At 40.7% G+C, this 21,894-nt stretch overlaps 1 protein-coding gene across 2 annotated transcripts in view; it reads left to right on the forward strand.

Moving 5' to 3' along the window:
• The window catches only part of LOC126202186 (cystathionine beta-synthase), a 168,901-nt gene that overhangs the window by 54,022 nt on the left and 92,985 nt on the right, over positions 1 to 21,894 (forward strand). For both annotated transcript variants that reach the window (XM_049936843.1, XM_049936844.1), the window contains exon 2: positions 14,719 to 14,878. In XM_049936843.1, coding sequence (XP_049792800.1) covers positions 14,719 to 14,878 — 160 coding nt within the window. The remainder of the gene's footprint in view (positions 1 to 14,718; positions 14,879 to 21,894) is intronic.

The raw sequence follows: 21,894 nt of genomic DNA on the forward strand, positions 1-21,894 counted from the left end.
TTCATCCGAAAAAATGACGTTTTGCCATTCGTGCACCCAGGTTCGTCGTTGAGTACACCATCGCAGGCGCTCCTGCCTGTGATGCAGCGTCAAGGGTAACCGCAGCCATGGTCTCTGAGCTGATAGTCCATGCTGCTGCAAACGTCGTCGAACTGTTCGTGCAGACGGTTGTTCTCTTGCAAACGTCCCCATCTGTTGACTCAGGGATCGAGACGTGGCTGCACGATCCATTACAGCCATGCGGATAAGATGCCCGTCATCTCGATTGCTAGTGATACGAGGCCGTTGGGATCCAGCACGGCGTTCCGTGTTACCCCCCTGAACCCACCGATTCCATATTCTGCTAACAATCATTGGATCTCGACCAACGCGAGCAGCAATGTCGCGATACGATAAAGCGCAATCGCGATAGGCTACAATCCGACCTTTATCAAAATTCGGAAACGAGATGGTACGCATTTCTCCTCCTTACACGAGGCATCACAACGACATTTCACCAGGCAACGCCGGTCAACTGCTGTTTGTGTATGAGAAATCGTTTGGAAACTTTCCTCATGTCAGCACGTTGTAGGTGTCGCCACCGGCGCCAACCTTGTGTGAATGCTCTGAAAAGCTAATCATTTGCATATCACAGCATCTTCTTCCTGTCTGTTAAATTTCGCGTCTGTAGCACGTCATCTTCGTGGTGTAGCAATTTTAACGGCCAGTAATGTACTTAAGAAGTCTACGAGGCACCCCTTACCTTGGAACCTATTCCTTATAGTCGGATCTTCGTTAACAATCTGCAGTGGGGCCCTGTGTGACTCCAGAAATCTGAGAATACGGAATTTGCTTGTTGCCCTTCATCCATGGTCGCGGGATGTCATGACATAAAAAAAGGGCAAGCTGCGTTTGGCAGGAGCGATGCTATCTGATTCTGTGCTGATCTGGGAACAGAACCGTCTCAAGGAAATTTATCACAATCCTCCTGTGTGTTTATAAAATGTCATTATGAACGGCGATGTGGGCCTCCCAATTAGAAAGGATATTTAAGTTAATAACTACAGACACTTTACAAAGTGACCTGGAAATAAGTAATTGCTGGTGCAGAACTGAACACAGAAGAGCGTGGTTTACGCGTTCAGCAGCTCCAATATCTCACACACTATTTTGGGGCCATCATCTTCTGCTCGCAAAACTCGCTCCCCTATTCGCGACGTGTGCATTGTGCGTGGCCTACCGCGGTCTCTTGCCCCCTGATGCCACGTTCCCGTGTGTGCAAGTCGTTGGAACAACATGCCGAATATTTTCTTGTGAAGTTATGAGGCGTTAAGGATATCATTTGGCAAATACTTATCACGTCCTGTAGATTAATGGCATTCTCCAAAGCACAGCACGGTACCAAATCTGACATTTCCCACGTGGAATAGTAGCACTTCATTTCAGTGCATACGCTGTTCGCACTTTACAGAATCACTGACCTTGCTCACATGTCAGCACAACTTCCAAACAACTCCAGCTTGTTCCAATAACAGTTGCGATAGTTTGTAGTTGTTGTTCCCTTGAACTCATGTTACGGTAGACTCAAGTTCCCTTGCTTGCTGCACCTTGCGTTCATGGATATTGCGCGCCACACACACACACACACACACACACACACACACACACACACACAGAGAGAGAGAGAGAGAGAGAGAGAGAGAGAGAGAGAGAGAGCCTTGTAGCTGTATGAAACATTCAACTTTCCTATTCGTAGCTGATGGTGAAAGTCTTACTGTCTATAATTCCATCTGTTTCTATGGCAGTGAGGTGAGTGATCCAACTGTACTCGTATTCGAATGAAAAACTCAATCTGTAGTAATAGCATTTGTTGTGAAATACTAGTCGGCCTTACAAGATAAAAATAAAACATCATGCATGCCACAAGGGAATCTTGTAGGTACACACGTGCTCGCAACATAAATAATTGATCAGGTGAGCAACGTCGGGAGCTGCGTTAGGATTTCTTGAATGATGCTGTTGTATATAGGAAAGTTCTGGCGCGAGGAAAAAAAATGGTTCAAATGGCTCTGAGCACTATGGGACTCAACATCTTAGGTCATAAGTCCCCTAGAACTTAGAACTACTTAAACCTAACTAACCTAAGGACATCACACACACCCAAGCCCGAGGCAGGATTCGAACCTGCGACCGTAGCAGCCTCGCGGTTCCGGACTGCAGCGCCAGAACCGCACGGCCACAGCGGCCGGTTGGCGCGAGGAAATTGTGACCAAATGCAGGAGGATCGATGCTTCGTGCGGAGGCTATAAGTTGACCGTCAACATAAATGAAACTACCAGTAACGTACTGCTCTTAAATGAATAGGAAGCTCCGTTACGCGATTGGTAGTCGATTACTGGAAACAGCCGTAACTGTGCAAGGTCTTGTAATATGCTCCAGGAGCTACTTAGGCGGAATGACCGCGTAAAATCAGCCGTAATAAAAGCATACGCCAAGGGGAAACTCACTGCCAGAATTCTAAGGAAATGTAATTCACCGACAAATAAATTTGCTCACGAAACTCTTTTTTTATGATAGTTCTTGAGTGTTGGTCCTCAATTTGGGACTCTTAACTAGGTAGGATTACAGAAGAAATAGAGGAGAAAGGAAGAGTAACAACTCATGCATTCAAATAGCTAACAAGAGTAATACACAGCAGAATGGAGAATAAAGTTGAGGATCTGTTAAATCACGATCGGTTTGACTGTAGGAAAAATGAAACCACTAGAGAGGCAGTTCTGAAGTTGCGCTCGATGTTGGAGGCAAGACGTATTAAGATTCAAGGCACTTTCGTAGGATTTATCGCCATAGGACCATTAGGCACTTCCAAAGGATTTGTCGACATTGGGAAAGCGTTAAACGTAAAATAGAGCACTGTAACTATGGAACCGTCAGCTTGACGGTTCTTGCATCAAAGTTGCAGAACAGAATACCATACAAACGAATGGAAAAGAAAATTGAAGATGTGTTATAAGACGATCGGTTTATCTGGAGAAAAGATAAAGGTACCAGAGAGGCTGTTCTCGATATGGAAGTATGACTGAAGAAAAATAGAGGAAGCTCCTTACTATTTGCTGACCAGAAAAAGCGTCCGATAATGTAAAGTGGTGCAAGATGTCAGTAAAATAGGTACAGATTAAGAGCAAAGATAGGGAATACACAACCTTATTTCTCACCTAACGATTTATTTTTTTTGTTGCGTTATGTGAAACAAAAACAAAATGCGTGCCCAGTGATGGATGAAGAAAAAGGTGGCAATACCGGAAGAAAAATCTGAGTTCTGAAAGAGCTTAGTCAAAGTAACGCACGAAGAGTAAACAATATCCCTGGGACAACATATACTGAAAAAACCATTCCACCTCGTCTGCAATATACAGGGGTTGGACAAAAATATCGAAACATCGCGGGAAACGCTTCCTTGAACTTAAATGTAGATGCTAGCCAAGCCAGCGGATGAGCTGTTGTGTTTGAAGAGGGACGGCACCTGTGTGTGCGGTGTCAGTGGTGGCCAGAACAGTGTTCTGTGTAGCTGCGAGTGTGTCATGGCGGAGCTAAGCGAATTTGAACGTGGAGAAATCGTTAGCGCTCGTGTGGTAGGCGCTTCCGTAACTAAGGTAGACGAAGTGTTTGGTGTTTCAAGAGGCACCGTATCGAATATTTGTACCCCGTGCAGAAAAAGCGGAAAAACGTCATCCGCTAAGTCACGACGCGGGCGAAAGCGTGTGTGGACTGACGTGGCGCAAGTGGATTGTGATGAAAAATTAGAGGACGCCTGCTGCAAAAGTCACTGCAGAACTGAGTGTCACATTCTCGAACGACTTGTCTTAGATGGTAGACTGAGTAACAGAAAGCCTTTATTTGAAACATCTGCATTATGTAGAGGAAGTTTTTGACAATGTTGACCGGAATACGCTCTTTGAAATTGTGAGGGAAGCAGGGATAAAATACAGTATATGAAAGGTTGTTTGCAACTTGTACAAGAAGCCAGACTGCAGTTATAAGAGTCGAAGCATATCAAAAGTGAGGCAGTGATTGAGAAGGGAGTGAGGCAGGGCTGTAGTTTATCTCCGGTATTTTTCAGTTCGTACATTGAGCAAACCAAGGAGAAATTCGGAAAGGCAGTTACAGTTCAGGAAGTAAAAATAAATGCATAGCGCGGTTTGACGATCACATTGCAATTTTGTCAGGAACGGGAAAGGTGTTGGAAGTTTAGTTGAGCAGAATGGATAGTGTTCTGAAAAGAGATTGTAAGACAAATATCATTAAAAGTAAAACAAGGATAATGAAATGTAGTCGAATTAAATTAGCCAGTGTTGGGGGAATTAGATTAGGAAACGAAGCTCCGAAAGTAATAAATGACTTTTTCCACTCGGGCAGCAAAATAACCGACGGCGGATGTAACAGAGATCATTTAAAATGCAGACTGGCAGTAACGAGAATCATTATTCAAGCAGAGAAATTTGTTGATTGTTGTTGTTATGGTCTTCAGTCCTTAGACTGGTTTGATGCAGCTCTCCATGCTACTCTATCCTGTGCAAGCCTCTTCAGCTCCCAGTACCTACTGCAGCCTACATCCTTCTGAATCTGCTTAGTGTATTCATCTCTTGGTCTCCCTCTACGATTTTTACCCTCCACGCTGCCCTCCAATACTAAATTGGTGATCCCTTGATGCCTCAGGACATGTACCAATCGATCCCTTCTTCTAGTGAAGTTGTGCCACAAACTCCTCTTCTCTCCAATTCTATTCAATACCTCCTCATTAGTTATGTGACCTACCCATCTAATCTTCAGCATTCTTCTGTAGCACCACATAATTTGTTAATATCGAATATAAATACAAGTGTTCAGAAGTTTTTTTACGAAAGTATTTGTCTGAAGTGTAGCCATGTACGGAAGTGAAATGTGAACTGTAAATAGTTCAGACAAGAACAGAAAAGAGCCGGCAGGTGAGGCCGAGCGGTTCTAGGCCCTTCAGTCTGGAACGACGCGAACGCTACGGTCGCAGATTCGAATGCTGCCTCGGGCATGGATGTGTGTGATGTCCTGAGGTTAGTTAGGTTTAAATAGTTCTAAGTTCTAGGGGACTGAGACCTCAGATGTCAAGTCCCATAATGCTCAGAGCCATTTGAACCATTTGAACAGAAAAGAGGCTTTTGAAAAGTAGCGCTATAGAAGAGTACTGAAGAGGACTAGATCGGATAACTAATGAAGAGGTAATGTATCAAACTGAGGAAAAAGCAAAATTATGGCACAACGTGACTAAAGGAAGGGATCGAATGGTAAAGACACATTCTGAGGCTTCAAGGGGGCGTCAATGTGATAATGGAGGGAAATGTTAGGGGTAAAGATTGTAGCAGGGACCAAGGCTCGACTACCGCAAGCCGATTAAAATGGATATAAGTTGCACTAGACACGCAGAGACGAAGAGGCCTACGCAAAAGTGTTGAGAGCTGCATCGAACCAGTCTCCAGATTGAAAACCATAACAACAACAGCAAAGGATACCTGGGTAAGTGTATTACCACTGATCAACACACTTCCGCCGTCTGAATACTGTGTATTATTTCGCCAGTTTGTATTTGATGTTGAATCATTTACATCTTACAGATATAAAATGGGCCCATATACAGGTCCTTCTGCTACAACGTAATTAATGTCTTGATAATCAGTACAATGTTTATTTGAAACGCTATTTTCATAAAATTGTATTTTAACCTTTAATGTGTGAGTGTGCCACTGATTCTTATGTTGTGGATTTCGTAAGTTAATATATTTTGATCAATGATATATATAGCCTTGGATAGGTGACTGCGTATATAAATGGTATTACGTCCCCAGGGGTGTAACTTAAATTTAAAAATGACAAGTGTCAGTCCATCATTTATTTTTCTGAAGCTATGTTGTGCAGTGGAAAAGAGGTGATAGCCTCATTTGGGAAACTTCCTAGTATTTTTGAGAAACTAGACAATATTTTGCTACGTATTCTTTCTTCCGTTTCCTAAATAGTGATTTATTCCTTACTTTCTTTAAACAAGGAAGAGAAGTTTCAGCTGAAAATCAACTGATGCTCGAATGGGACAACAATTTAATAATAAGGCAGTTCTTAATAATCCAATCAGTCCCATTTCCTTTTGAATATGACCCACATGCGTTTTGTGCGCCGATTTGTTATTATGATTAAGACGTGTGTCCTTAACTTTCCACTAAAACGGACAGTACTAGTAATTACTTTACAAAGATGAATCAGTAATTGATCAATGGATCGCAAGTCTCCCGAACCAGCTGAAACATGTATACCGGATTTGCCACCTTCTGAATTTTAGCTGTTCTTACATCTAGAGAAATTTGTGGAGGGAAACGTTTTCACCCCGTGGAACTGTTCAAATGGTTCAAATGGCTCTGAGCACTATGCGACTTAACTTCTGAAGTCATCAGTCGCCTAGAACTTAGAACTAATTAAACCTAACTAACCTAAGTACATCACACACATCCATGCCCGAGGCAGGATTCGAACCTGTGACCGTAGCGGTCACTCGGTTCCAGACTGTAGCGCCTAGAGCTGCAAGGCCACTCCGGCCGGCCGTGGAACTGTAGTAGATTTTAAAGAATCTCATTTCAGGCTTTAAAATCTATTAACAGGAAAAATGCTGGACAGTCTGCTAACTGGAGAAATGGTGTACCAAGTATGTTTACTTAAAAGGGACTACGTAGGAAAATAAATACATACTTAAAGATAAAAGTCTTTCATTAGCAAATGGTTCAAATGGCTCTGAGCACTATGGGACTTAACATCTATGGCCATCAGTCCCCTAGAACTTAGAACTGCTTAAACCTAACTAACCTAAGGACATCACACAAGCCGGCCGGGGTGGTCGAGCGGTTCTAGGCGCTACAGTTTGGAACCGCGCGACCGCTACGGTCGCAGGTTCGAATCCTGTCTCGGGCATGGATGTGTGTCATGTCCTTAGGTTAGTTAGGTTTAAGTAGTTCTAAGTTCTAGGGGAGTGATGACCTCAGAAGTTAAGTCCCATAGTGCTCAGAGCCATTTGAACCATTTTTGAACATCACACAACACCCAGTCATCACGAGGCAGAGAAAATCCCTGACCCCGCTTTCATTAGCAGACCGAGGATTTTTAATTGTCAAGAATTGTGTCTGTGTGCTTTGAACGTACTGCCGAGAATAGCTACGATTTAAGTACGTTATTGTTTCAGAAGTAGTGTGTGTTTTTTTTCATATCGTCCTTCAGTCGCTTTTGATATGGCAGTTTAGTGTTCCAGTTTAGATTGCCGGATTTTTTTCTGTGATTTCTGAATTGCATTCTTAATTTTGTACAGCTGTCAAAAAGTTGCTTCTCTTTCCGTCATCTGCTGTTATTTACACCACTAGACCTCTACGGTGAAAAGAGTTAAATGGATGGCGACAAGCTAATCAGCCAGATAGAGGAACTAAATGCTTGTGGTACTAAAAGACATCTCAGTATCGGACGAGGAATGTTACTTCTAAGTTGTGGGAGGAGACAGCTGTGGAATTAGAGGAGACAGAAACAGAGTCGAATCCAGGGTTTTGGTCGGAGGGGGGTGGGGACTGAGCTCATACGAATTTTGTATCATCGTTCCGTCTCCAAATTCTCTAGAGTAACAAGTTGATTTGCGTGGCCGTCCTCCACAGCAGCATAGAAATACACTATTGGCCATTAAAATTGCTACACCAAAGGGAATTCAGATGATAAACGGGTATTCATCGGAAAAATATATTATAATACAACTGACATGTGCTTGCATTTTCACGCAATTTGGGTGCATAGATCCTGAGAAATCACTACCCAGAATAACGGCCTTGATACGCCTGGGCATTGAGTCAAACATAGCTTGGATGGCGTGTACAGGTACAGCTGCCCATGCGGCTTCAACACAATACCACAGTTGATCAAGAGCAGTGACTGGCCTATTGTGACGAGCCAGTTGCTCGGCCACCATTGACCAGACGTTTTCAATAGGCGAGAGATCTGGAGAATGTGCTGGCCAGGGCAGCAGTCGAACATTTTCTGTATCCAGAAAGGCCCGTGCAGGACCTACATCATACGGTAGTGCATTATCCTGCTGAAATGTAGGGTTTCGCAGGGTCGAATGAAGGGTAGAGCCACGTCCACTGTCCAAAGTGCCGTCAATGCGAACAAGAGGTGACCGAGACGTGTAACCAATGGCACCCCATAGCAGCACGCCGGGTGATACGCGAGTATGGCGATGACGAATACACGCTTCCAATGTGCGTTCACCGCGATGTCGCCAAACACGGATGCGACCATCATGATGTTGCAAACAGAACCTGGATTCATCCGAAAAAATGACGTTTTGCCATTCGTGCACCCAGGTTCGTCGTTGAGTACACCATCGCAGGCGCTCCTGTCTGTGATGCAGCGTCAAGCGTAACCGCTGCCACGGTCTCCGAGCTGATAGTCCATGCTGCTGCAAACGTCGTCGACCTGTTCGTGTAGATGGTTGTTGTCTTGCAAATGTCCCCATCTGTTGACTCAGGGATCGAGACGTGGCTGCACGATCCGTTACAGCCATTTGGATAAGATGCCTGTCATCTCGACTGCTAGTGATACGAGGCCGTTGGGGTCCAGCATGGCGTTCCGTATTACCCTCCTGAACCCACCGATTCCATATTCTGCTAACAGTTGTGGATCTCGACCAACGCGAGCAGCAATGTCGCGATACGATAAAGCGCAATCGCGATAGGCTACAATCCGACCTTTATCAAAGTCGGAAACGTGATGGTACGCATTTCTCCTCCTTACACGAGGCATCACAACAACGTTTCACCAGGCAACGCCAGTCAACTGCTGTTTGTGTATGAGAAATCTGTTGGAAACTTTCCTCATGTCAGCACGTTTTAGGTGTTGCCACCGGCGCCAATCTTGTGTGAATTCTCTGAAAAGCTAATCATTTGCATATCACAGCATCTTCTTCCTGTTGGTAAATTTCGCGTCTGTAGCACGTCATCTTCGTGGTGTAGCAATTTTAATGGCCAGTAGTGTATTTGTTTTGTAAATACTTATTTACATTAAAACGCGACGTGAATTATTTGACAATCTAAAAATAATAAAACTGTATCGATCTAGATCCCGCTGAAGATGCCTTTGAGTAAGGAAAAGGCGAAACGCGTCTGCGAAAAATAATTAAGTTGCAGCAATAAAAGGCGGTTTTATTTACAAAATAAGTATCTCTAGAGTAAACGGATGTGTTTTCTAAATCTCTGTATTGTAATACCAACTACAATAGCGAGAAGATTTTTGAGACTGTTAAGTCTGAAAGCTATGTTGCAAAGGGCGCAGCCCCGAATCCTCCCGAAACCAGGTAACAGGACCGAATGCGAATCCTCCCAAACTGACACAAAGCGACAGAGCGTTGTATGCGCTAATGACCACAGCTGCCTGCGGCCATTTCGCAGTTCGCGGCAGATCGTTGTAGACTGAACATGCACTCAGACGAGCTTACAGTTTCAGTAAGTAGGAAGTGAAGGTTCAAATGGCTCTGAGCACTATGGGACTTAACATCTGAGGTCATCAGTCCTCTAGAACTTAGAACTACTTAAACATAACTAACCTAAGGACATCATACACATCCATGCTCGAGGCGGGATTGGAACCTGCGACCGTAGCGGTCGCGCAGTTTCAGACTGAAGCGACTAGAACCGCTCGGCCACACCGGCCACCTGAAGGGAAGGAAAATGGTTTTGAAAGGTAACACCTTCGGTTTTCAAAAACTGCTGAAAGGTGGTCTAGCGCGGTGGAAGTGCAGCATTAATGGTTGCAGAAGTTTTGTTAAAACTATTTCTATTGAGGAGCAGGATGTCGGGGAGTGACAACAGCATAATCATGAATAAATGCCTCATAAAAAAAATTCGGAGGCAAGAAATCATTTCTGACCTAAAGAGAAAAGCCATAGAGGATATTTGTGAGAGACCGTTAAAAATAATTTACCAGAAGTTAAAAGGAGAAGATACGCAAGATATAACTGCGAGAGATGTCAACAATTTTTGTAAATCTGTTTACAAAGCTAGGCGCAAAATTCTGCCAAAACTGCTCACGAATGCTGCAGATGTCCATGTTGTTATCAACTCGCTGAATGTGGAAACCACAGACGGGACAAAGTGTTTATTAGAAAATAACACTGAGAAAAAAGTGATCATATTTTGTGACTCGGCAAACCTTAAAACATTAACGCAGTGTGAATCTATATATGTTGATGGTACGTTCAAGTGCTGACCAAAGTTTTTTTGTCAGCTGTTTACAACACTCGGGTTAGTTAATGGCCATTACATTCCATTGGTCTTCTCTTTATTGAACGACAAGAAAACTTCGTCATACCAGTATGTATTTCAAAACGTTGTTGATGAATGTAAGTTTATTTCCAAGAACTAGGAGCTTTCATCAAAGTAGGCCTACAGTATTCGGGGCTTTTTCTGAGTTATAATTTATCAATTACAAGGTCAACATTTATGCCTTTTGCAATATCGTGTTCAATCCACAATAATTTTGTGCCTGTGTGCCCCAGCGGTGTGCTGGCTGTGGGTTCCAAGTCAGGCCAACCCGTAGCTACGAGTCTGGCATCCGCGCTCGATCTTCTGGTAAAACTTTAATACTTTGCTTCCAGGCTGCTTATAAAGAAGAAATATGTACCAGATTTTACATTCGACCCGCAAAAATATGTGTCAAGACAGCATCCAACTTCGTGCATTACTTTTAGCGTAATGCGAGTACAAACAGGTACGCAGAAGAAATTACAAAAATATTTTTTGCCGTCTGTTGCGCTTCTATAGACCATTCAAAAAGTTTTCTTAGCCATCTCCTATATTCAGACATCGGACACTTATCAATTTGTTGTACGTATAGATTTGCTGGAAATGTAACCGAAATTCGTAAAATGAACACTGAGATAGAATATGTACAGCGAAATCACGATTTGCTATTTTAGTAAATTAATTGTGAAGAAATCAAGGCTGTAAATGATTCCAGTTTCTAAAAATAAATATCTAAATAAGGTAAAACTTTTAAACATACAATACCCGCAAAAAATTTTAACACCTTCTACTGTAACTTCATACGCTTTCCTTTGCCTGCTTGGACATAACGTTTAGAACTGCTACATGCTTCAAACGGGAGGATTCGGCTCCATTGTTTTTTCAGACCCTTGCGGGTTTGAGAAGATTCGGTACCATTTTTCTGACCGCGAGAGGATTCTTGGCTGCGCCCGTTGGAAGGCGTCTTCTCTGTCTTTCCGTTTTGAGGTTTAAGAAGAAACAACATTCGCCTCCGGAGAAGTATTTTTCTTTGTCCTCGTATGTTTGTGATGAATAAAGGCGTTAAATGTGAATTCTGAATTTTGAAAAGCTGTGGTCGCACGGGGACTAACAGTCCGCAGGAATGTATTTTTTTTTTCTTTCCTTTTCATCTCTTCGAGTCTAGAAATCACATAACCCGAGTACTCCGTTACTGCTCTGTTTCATTGACTAGAGCAGCGGTGGTAATAGTCAAGAACTGCCGAGTGAGCAGCGGCGTTCGATATAATTTGCATCTTCGCGTTTAGGAGTAACAGAAAAAGGGAAGCCATTGTAGCCATGTCATACTTTATTCTCAAGGGATTTCTTATTATTGCGGTGTTACTTCCTGTTAGTTACATTGTTTTGTTAGGTACGAGTCATTTTATTGTTCTATTTATACTCTGGTATTTTTGCCGCCCGAAATTGCCCCCTGAGTTCACGAAGTCAAGTAAGCGTCCAGAGGGTTCAAATTTGCCTTCAAAAATTATTGCACTCATGTACCATTTATTCTTAAGAAAGGAAAAATATTGTACTTGTATCCAATACCGACCGTGATGACAGTGACGATGGGCAAAGCAGTAATGATAGGTTTGTACAATAAGACGAAACGACGTGTAGATATATGTGGCAAGTTGTGTGCTGTCTACAAATGCGCAAGACACACTCGCCGATTGCATGTGGTTATATTTTATTCCGTGCTGAACGTTTGAGCTACCGGTCCTTTTGTAATTCTTGCCGCCAGCCCAGACATCTGCACCTGTGTCTTATCAGTCTGTTTCAGAACACTTGTGAGTCCGAACTGCCATTAAACTTTAAACATGGTAAATTATATATCCACAATTGTTTTGTTGATTTTTACTTGTAAATTTACATTTATCTCCATGCTGGCTGAAAATCCACAGCGACTACTAATGATACAAAACATGGCGCTATTACTGCCGGGCAATAACATCGGTAACAATTCGTGCCAGTATTAAAGGGCAGGTGTAGTCTGTCGATTTCTCTTCCCCTTTTCTGTAAACTATTCCAGGTAAAAATTAACAAAGGCAGGAGGCTGGGTGTCATAGATTATAGTGTCACGTACCCAACATGTAGGCGAGTAGAAAGAGTGCGGTTTAGATTTGTGGCGTCCTGGTAAGGGTTGTGAGCGCAGTCGCTCGAGGCATGTTGCTGTGTGTGGCTTTTAGCTCCGGCGCACGCACAGCCCTTGTATCGACCCTTCGCAAACTTGTATGGGTACGCCATCTTTAATCTACTCGCCGTTCCCCCTCGCATACAGCAGCGAACAAAAACTCAAGGCCACTCGCAGAGCCGTAAAAAAAGCTTTGCAGATAAGTATGATACCCGCCGAACTGAGCGTGACGTAATTTTTTAAACAGCTATGGCATAGAGGCAATTATTTTATTTAAAAGTATTGCTTCATTTACCGTATGTAGGAGAATAGGCTGTAATAGATACACAACTGGACGTTATTGATCTGCTACTGGTAGAAAGAAGTGAGGCAGCTTTTTACATTGTCAGCGTTTATTTTGGCAGTAGGTTTCTGTTTATCTGTTACCGCGCCCCCCTTCTCTTAACACACATAACTTGAAATTATGTTAGTTTATGTTCCGTTCCTAATTACTTCCTCATAGGAAGGACATTAAATGTCGTGCAGAAAAGAGGAATGCATTTACTGCACTGCTCAGCATCCAATCCCCCCCCCCATTTTTTACTCTGTCATATAATAGCAAAAACACTTACAGAAAGTATTTTGAGATATGTGCTACAACAGCATTTTTGCCCGTTAGAACGAGACAAAAATAATTACTGAGTGGAAACAGGGCTTTCTAAAGTTTCAAAAAAATGTTGATAAGGAGTACTGCCCTAATAAGGGATACCTTTTAAAGTGGCACAGGTTTCACCTGTACTGCATATGCATGTGTTGACTTGTAGTCTGCATATGCATGTGTTGACTTGTAGTGTGTATGCCTATTGCCTAGATGCGTTTGTTTTTTCATTTAGATGTTACCACATACAATGTCGATAACACTGCCCAGAGAATCCCACCTTGACATTGCCCAATAATGCACATTACATTGAGGAGGTAGTAGCGTTATGGTAATAAATTCTGACTGAACAAAATCAGAAACAGAAAACCAGTATTCTGACAAATTCTACATGATAAATAACATAGATATGGTGAGAGACAGAAAATATTGGCAGGTGACTCAATTGGGGATCAGACACTCCTTCACTGTTTGAAAGATTGCATGTAAGACACCTGATGGAAGACTCAACTTGAGAAATTTTGATTCATAATCAAATAAAACTCCTAGCTTTCCATCTGATTCTGTTTAATTTTTTTACTTGCCATCATGGCTGCTTACAAGAAAATGTGGATATCATTAGACACAAAGCCATGGAAAAAAAAAACCTATGAAGCTTCTGTAGCATTAATACAATATGCCTGCATAACAACCAGTTTACCATGACGTGTAATAATCTCTTAAAAATTAAAATAATTAGTGTCCTGCAACGGAGGCGTCTGATCCCACCTGTCGGCTTTGACCCGTGACGTAAGGGTGTTGTGTTGTATGACATCATGACTGCATGGAGTTTAGTTTATGATTGTATTGTGTTTAATAAAGAATCTAGTGAAAATTGTAGAAAGAGTAGTTACTTGAACAATTTTCAAAATTATCCACAAACATGGCTGGCTGTCACAAATCATATAACATGACCTGAGCTTATGACTGTAAGAATGCAGGCTCATCATCCTAGACAGACAATGAGTAGCTGTAAGGCTAGTTACAAGAAATTGTGATATGAACAGTGCAGCTCATCAGTCATACTGAGAACATAACACATTTCCTCTTGTAAAATCATGTTTTTCATAGATGATGCTTTTTTGATGTTGTAGTAATTGTTCTGATGACAGAATTCCACTTGCATTTAGTCACATATGGATGACATTGTGGTAGGATTCATGTGACTTCTCCCAAACACTTCGTTAAAAAAAAAGTTATAACTTTTGGGGGACGTACAGTATTGATTAATAGCTTTAGGGGGACATAAAAATTGCAAACTTGAGTTGCAGCTATTTCTGTTTGTATCAGTGTAGCTAATGGCATAAACTATGTTATTAAGTAGATTGTGTATGGTTATTTTTTGGTTGAGATTATTTACTGATGTTCTTTGTAATTCAGGATGATTCTGTAAAATATATTTTTTCTTCCTACATATTCTTTGAAAAATTATTCTTCAGTATTTGTGCAAAACATTGCATATGACTTTATTTTCTCTTAATTCTCTACTAACATGCGCCTAAAGCACAGTCCTACAGTTTAATTTCTCTTACTTTTGTAATTAAAATTACGTGTTGTTTTTGCAGCATCTCCAAAGATGGCATCAAATATACCACCAGCTCCAGTGGTTTTGAAACAAGGCCACGCAGCAGAGAAGATAAGTTTTGTTCCGCCAAATATGCCAAGTCGTTGTACCTGGCATCTCGGTGCTGATGGGAAAACAACACCACACTCTTTGGAGAAACTGTAAGTCATGACTTCATAAATTAAGACTATCATCTTTTGTATTGCTTATGTGTGACAGTTTTAGACAGTATACTCGAATGGGTTTTAAACTGGGTACCAGCCTTTAACTGGTAGTGTGTATCCAAACATGCTGCATGACTGACTAAAAGCTTTTGCTTCTTGAGGGGGTTATGCTCCATGGTAATTAATAACACAGCTCACAGTCTAGTAGCTAGCATTGCTGCCTATGGATCACAGTGGGCTTGATTCCCAGGTGGGTTGGATATTTTCTTCACTCAGAGACTGGTGTTTATGTTTACTGAATTATTTCATCTCATCTTCATTAATGTTCACGTCACCAAAGTGGCACCAAATAGAGTCATGCACCAGCCAGCTGAACAACCTAATATGGAGTCTTGTGGCCAGTAATGCCATACAATAATCTCTTTCTGAAAGCCCCATACATCTGAGTTATGAAATGGAAAGCACCTCGGGGAACTCGGCAATTTGTGGTCATGTGTAAGTTCGGTGAACCTGAAGTTCCTTAACTGGGGAGTGGTCATCTATAAGTTCTCTACATGCTTCACTGACTATTATGCAATATGATAGTGGCAGACACCATGTCACCTGAAACAAGTCTTGACCTAAGTGTCAAAATTAAAAGAATGGTACAAATATCTATATATATAAAATCTTACTCTCCAATCTTGGTTTAACTGTCAAAATTACAAGAATGGTACAAACATCTACAGTAAAAAAAACATCCTAACCCCAGTGTGTGCTAGCCTATATATTGATGGGGCGGGTGGGTGACTGTTGACGTGAAACAATCATTAGTAAGCAGCCTGTACGGCATCAGCTGTACTTGTCATATTCAGTTTGTTTAGGTGTGTGAGATTCTGCTTAAGGTGACCTAGCACCGGTTAGAGTGGTGTAGTTGTGAATAGAGAGACTCATCTTGCATCTAGTGAGAGTAAGTTTCAAATCCCCATCTGGCCACCATGTTTAGGCTCTTCATTGTTTCTCTAACTTGATTAAGTCAAATATGAGAATGATTTCTTTAAAGAGACCATGAATGATTTCCTTTTCCTTCATTGCCCTATCATAACATGTTTTATTTCTAGTGACCACAAAATTGTAAATCCTGATTGTCGTCCTATTTTTTTATATTTATAGCATGAATGAACAAAATTGCCCTATTAATTTACACAAAAACAGCAATATGGATTGGTAATTGTGGCAGCACTAACACCCAACCTAATAAATGGGTTCTGATAGGTAATCTGATTAAAGATAAGTCATCTATGGAGGCAGTAGTGGAATGTTTGTAATTTCCTTAGTATGATTTTAACCATCCAGTGAGAACAAGAAGATATGTTGGAAACAATATCACCTTTCTGCGCACACACATACAATTATGACAAAGGCAGAATGTGCTAAAACAAAAATGAGTTGACACTGCATGAACACTTCTTCACCAAATTCTGCTCATAGCGTCTGAAGAAGGCCCTTCTAGGCTGAAACTGGTTATGATTATATTATAAAAGAAGTGGCTGTGTCAAATAATTCCTTATAATAAGTCATCCATCATCTCTCAAATGGAATGTTGTTTTTACAAAAATGGAAGTTGGCAGGTGTCATTTATGTTAAAACTGTTATGAAGGACATAAAAAGTGAGCTTCAGAAGGCAGTAGGATTTGTAATAAAGCTGAAGACACTAGCTTGAGAATTTACCACAGCAGCCTTCATCTTCCCTACACTTCCTTTTAAAATGTTTTAAAAGTCACTATTTCAGTCACACTCGCACGTAATGTTAAAACCAAGTGAGTCTTAATTGAGAACAGGCCACAAAGGAGAAACATTGTGTTCATCTTCAATATACTGTATTAACTGCAATGTTGACCACACAGTATTTGTAGGGTGAAAAAGTCTTCAAAATATATCACTTGTTCTGAAGCATACAAAGGTCAGTTCACAATTAATGTCAATGTAACGGACCGGACTACCGTCTTCACACTTGACAGAAAACTGACATATCATCTTGCCACTTAGGACAATACAGAATAGCGAAAGTGATGCTATGAGACACAACCTGTGTTACAATATGCCATAGCATCAACATTAAGGAACTAGAAATAGTGAGAGAGTTCATTAATGGGCAAGCAAAAATTCATAAGGAATTTTATTGACAGCAGTTAGTAACTTTCCCACATGAAAGAATATGAAAAGTGTCATCCAAACATTTCAACACAACATTTGATTGACAAGATACGTGCATACACATACGTTAAAAATGCTTGAAAGGCAATACATAGCACCTTTTTACTTTCTCCTTCATGTCTTGTTTTCTTTTTGAGTGACATATAGTGTCAAAAAACTGTATATTTCCCTTCAATAGAGCTGTTTTCTTTACTGTTACAAAGAAGTGTTTTCAATGAAAAGTACTATCTGTTACACACTTACCAATGCACAACATAGATTTTATCGTTCCAGGTATCAGAAAACCTAGATTATTATTTACTTTCATATATTCAGTGTATTTTGTGGACAAATACTAATAGTAAAAATATCCGAGTCTTCATGAAACCTTTGCAATGTGTCATAAAGACAAAAGAAGCAATAAAATAAAGATTAGGAAGTCACACAATCCACTACCACAACATGAGTGAGCATTATGAGAATTTAACTGCTGATATTAGAAGGTGACACATTGTCCATATGTGAAAGTCAAAATTTTCTTTCTAAGATGCCTTGAGAGTGACAGTTAACCCCACAGATGATTTGTGTGAGTGCCACCATTTGAAATACATTGTGGACTGTCTGACAGCACATTATATACAGTTCATTTTACAAAAATGGTATTTCAGACAGATGTAGGTGACTTAAAGTTTTCATTTTTAAAAATTAATTAATGGTGAGAGGTATTTTGAAAAATTTTAGAGTATTAAAAATTGTTTATACCATTTTCAACGTTTATGCAAAAAAAACATTTTTTATGTATCATTGTTTTGAAGATGCAAAATTACCTTTCAGGGTTAGTTTTATTCCTTAAAAATGAAATTAGTCACAAAAAAAGGTTTTGCATTTTTTGCCCCTCTAGCCACCTGCCAATTTTAATCAAGATCTTTTATTTACACTTGGGAATGTTTCTTTGTCAGTGTTGCAGCCAAGATTGCAGGCAAAGAAAACTCTAACAGCGCTGCTCAAGAGAACCAAGAAGCCTCTAAAGTGCCTCCCCTCCCTCCCCTCATTACAAGCTACCCACTTGGCAGAATAACAGGGAGAAAGGACAAGATGGCTACAGTTCAGAAACAGTGGGAGGAACTGTGACTTTGAGCGCAAGTGAGATCTCTGTGCATGTGTCTTCATAAGACCCAATGTAAAGAGTTAGGCAGTTCTGTGTTAAAGTATACAAAGAAGGGATTACTTCATATGGAAGAGGGATCAAGTTGTGCCCATCTTAAAAAATGCATATGAAGACTTGCCTAGCCCCCTCAACAACACCTTACAAATAGTTTTTGCTGATGTGTATGTGTCAATTCTCTCAACCTGACTCCAGGTGATGCCCCAGACAATAAGGCTCTACCTGCCCATTCCTCCTGTGTGGGAAGTTTAATTTGTCGCATTTGCAGTTATGCTCTTTGGGTACCTAGGCCCAGGGTAGAGCTGTTTAGAATCACAAGTCTTCAGAAGCCTTTGTCTTCTGAAACCAGGATAGGAAACTGAACAGTTCAAATTTCTAGGTGCTCAGATAGATAGTAAACTGTCGTGGAAAGCCCACGTTCAGTATCTTGTTCAAAGACTTAATGCTGCCATTTTTACTATTCGAACAGTGTCTGAAGTCAGTGATCATTCAACACAAAAATTAGTCTACTTTGCTTATTTTCATTTGCTTATGTTGAATGGTATTATATTTTGGGGTAACTCTTCCCATTCTAAAAGAATATTTTTGGCTGAGAAACAGGCGGTTCGGGCAATAAGAGGTGTTAAGTTCACGAACCTCTTGTGACCCTTGTTCATGAGTCTAGGTATTTTGACATTGGCCTCTCAATGTACATATTCCTTACTGTCATTTCTTGTTAACGATATTAGCTTATTCCCAAGAATAAGCAGCTTTCACTCAGTTAATACTCGGCAGAAATCAAACCTGCATTTGGATCATAATTCCTTAACTCTTTGCAGAAAGGTATGCAGTATTCTGCTGCATCCATTTTCAGTAATCTACACTCGAATTCAAAAACCTTAGCAGTAATTCACATGCTTTCAAATCAAAACTGAAGTGTTTCCTCATGGGTCACTCCTTCTATTTTGTCGTAGAGTTCCTTGAAAAATTAAGCTGATTCTTGTTGTATTGTTGATTGTGTTTACTTAAATTTATGGATTGACTTTTTTCATGTTCATAAACATTTTATTTTTATCTGTTTTTTATGTTGTAATTTCATGTACTGACATGTTCCATGACATCGGAGGTTTACTCCTCAATTTGGTCTTACGGAACTTGACGTGTAAATAAAATAAAATAAATATACAAATCACATTAACTTTACTGTAGGACTATTCTCAACAATCAGTCTATCCTTCTGCCCTTCAGCCAGAACATTCACTTCTCAGTGGTAAATGGTCAGTGTGACACAAGGGGCAATTTTGTGATCTGAAAGTACATGGTGAATCAATTAGTGTGTGAAAATAGTCTGCCCCAAGTGGCATTCAGCAGGGCAAAGTGGATGCTTTGCACTTGTGACGAAGCAAGCCGGTATAATTTTACTTCCCCTCTTGCTTTGCCATCTGCCTCCTAAAATTCATTTTTTCACTTCTGACTAATTACCATTAGCATAAGCGAGTATAATCTGCATTTTCATAAAAGAGAAAGGTTGGTCCTCAGTTTTAAAGAATATAACACAAGTCCTAAATTTGGGCTTAGTTTTATGTATGTAATTGATTTTATAATTTATTTCAATTATGCGTAGTTAGTATCTTTTGTTACAGGGTGAAATCGGTAATTGTTTTGTAAATTAACTTCTATTGTTGACGTATAAACAAATATAAATTCTGTACTAATTATAAACATTTAGAGGAACAACTAATAGTATTCTTAAAGTCTCTATTTTTCTTATTCAAAAACATGTTAGCAAAGCCAGCTCGTAATTAATTCCAAAGTAATTAACAGTTTTGTCAAAAGTATTGTTTGCATAACGATATCTGTTAATTTCATCACTTGAACAAATAATTCGGTATAAACCTTGTGGTAGAAGAAACTGTTAAAAGGAATGAATTTTTTGATGTATTCATTTAATTTAATGAGTTAAGTTTTAATTATAATTTCTGTAAATTTAACTTTGAACAATGTGTAGTTTCAGTACCTATTATTGTGAGGATATATAAGGGCCAATTGTTGGTCCCGAGACAGTAAGTTCACGGCCGAGTTTCAGACGAGAAACCTGTGTTGATTAGAACAACAACAATGCTTCAGCTTAACTGTGAAATAAGTGTTACACAATTAGGCGATGTGTTAAAACAGCAACAGTGTCTGCTCCATTCATACCTTTTTTTTCTTCAAGAACTGTGAACTTTGTGGTTAGGTCTTTACTGCTTGTAGCTGTTCAATAATAAACTATTGTAGCAGTATACAGAGGTTTGCCTGCAAACTATTAATGAGGCTTATCGAAAGTTAAATGATAGTGCACTGGCCATATTAAATGTGTATATAGAGAGCACTCCGTCTTCAGGGCACAAGTGGCCCATCGGGACCATCCGACCGCCGTGTCATCCTCAGGTGAGGATGTGGATAGGAGGGGCGTGTGGTCAGCACACCGCTCTCCCGGTCGTTATGATGGTTTTCTTTGACCGGAGCCACTACTATTCGGTCGAGTAGCTCCTCAGTTGGCATCACGAGGCTGAGTGCACCCCGAAAAATGGCAACAGCGCATGGCGGCTGGATGGTCACCCATCCAAGTGCCGGCCATACCCGATAGCACTTAACTTCGGTGATCTCACGGGAACCGGTGTATCCACTGCGGCAAGGCCATTGCAAATGTGTATATGGAGGGGGGGGGGGGTGAAAAGTGAAAGTAAACAACTGTGAATTGCAAATGTGCACCTGTCAGCTACTTCATTTAAAGTAGTCATTGATGTACTTTCACACCCCATTTTTCAGCCATTATCATAATGCAGTATGTCGACACCGAGGACAACAAACGAAAAAGTAAAAGAAGTCAGACAGTCACACACTCACCTGACTATGTTTCAGCATAGATACAGCATCATTTTATTTCAGTCATTGGTCACATAAATTGCTTAATTACTGTACTGGTTCCAACTTACTGATTTGGAAATTTACTGAAATAAAATTTATTATGGTATCCTGGTCCAGCTATTTTGAAAACCAGCTGGAGGGCATGAAACTTGATGATTGATGCTAGACACTATAAATTGCTGCAACAGTCAATGTTTGACCAGTCACGGCTCCCCTGTTGACGGGGGGACCGAGCCGCTTGTGTCCGGCCCCACACAACTAGGCTCGCTCACGTATTCACCTGTTGTCCGGATTCCGGACATGCGGATAACTGAGCATGACCGGTCACCGCTGACATCTCACCTTGCCTCGCTGCACTGTACTGTACAAATCCAACGCCAATATCTCTCTCTCTCTCTCTCTCTCTCTCTCTCTCACACACACACACACACACACACACACACACACACACACACACACACACACACTGTCTTTTAATACAAAAGTAACAGTTCCAAGAACGGGTACGTGACACAGCTAAATTTATGAAGCACTTGGAAAGTAAAATGATATTTCAATACGATTGCGGATAGAAGACGAGTCTCATTACCAAACAGAAGATATATTTTTCCTTTCATTAATAGGAAACATTAAATAAGTGCTGTCCCTGTAATCTAGAAGACAACCATCTTCATAAAGAAAACATACAAAGAACATTAAACATTTACAGACATAACCTGTCATACTTTTCACTTGTTTGCAACAGAAACAAAATGATAGTTATTGTTGATCAGCAATGAATCAC

Source organism: Schistocerca nitens, chromosome 1, assembly GCF_023898315.1.
Source record: "Schistocerca nitens isolate TAMUIC-IGC-003100 chromosome 1, iqSchNite1.1, whole genome shotgun sequence".
Lineage (NCBI taxonomy): Eukaryota > Metazoa > Arthropoda > Insecta > Orthoptera > Acrididae > Schistocerca > Schistocerca nitens.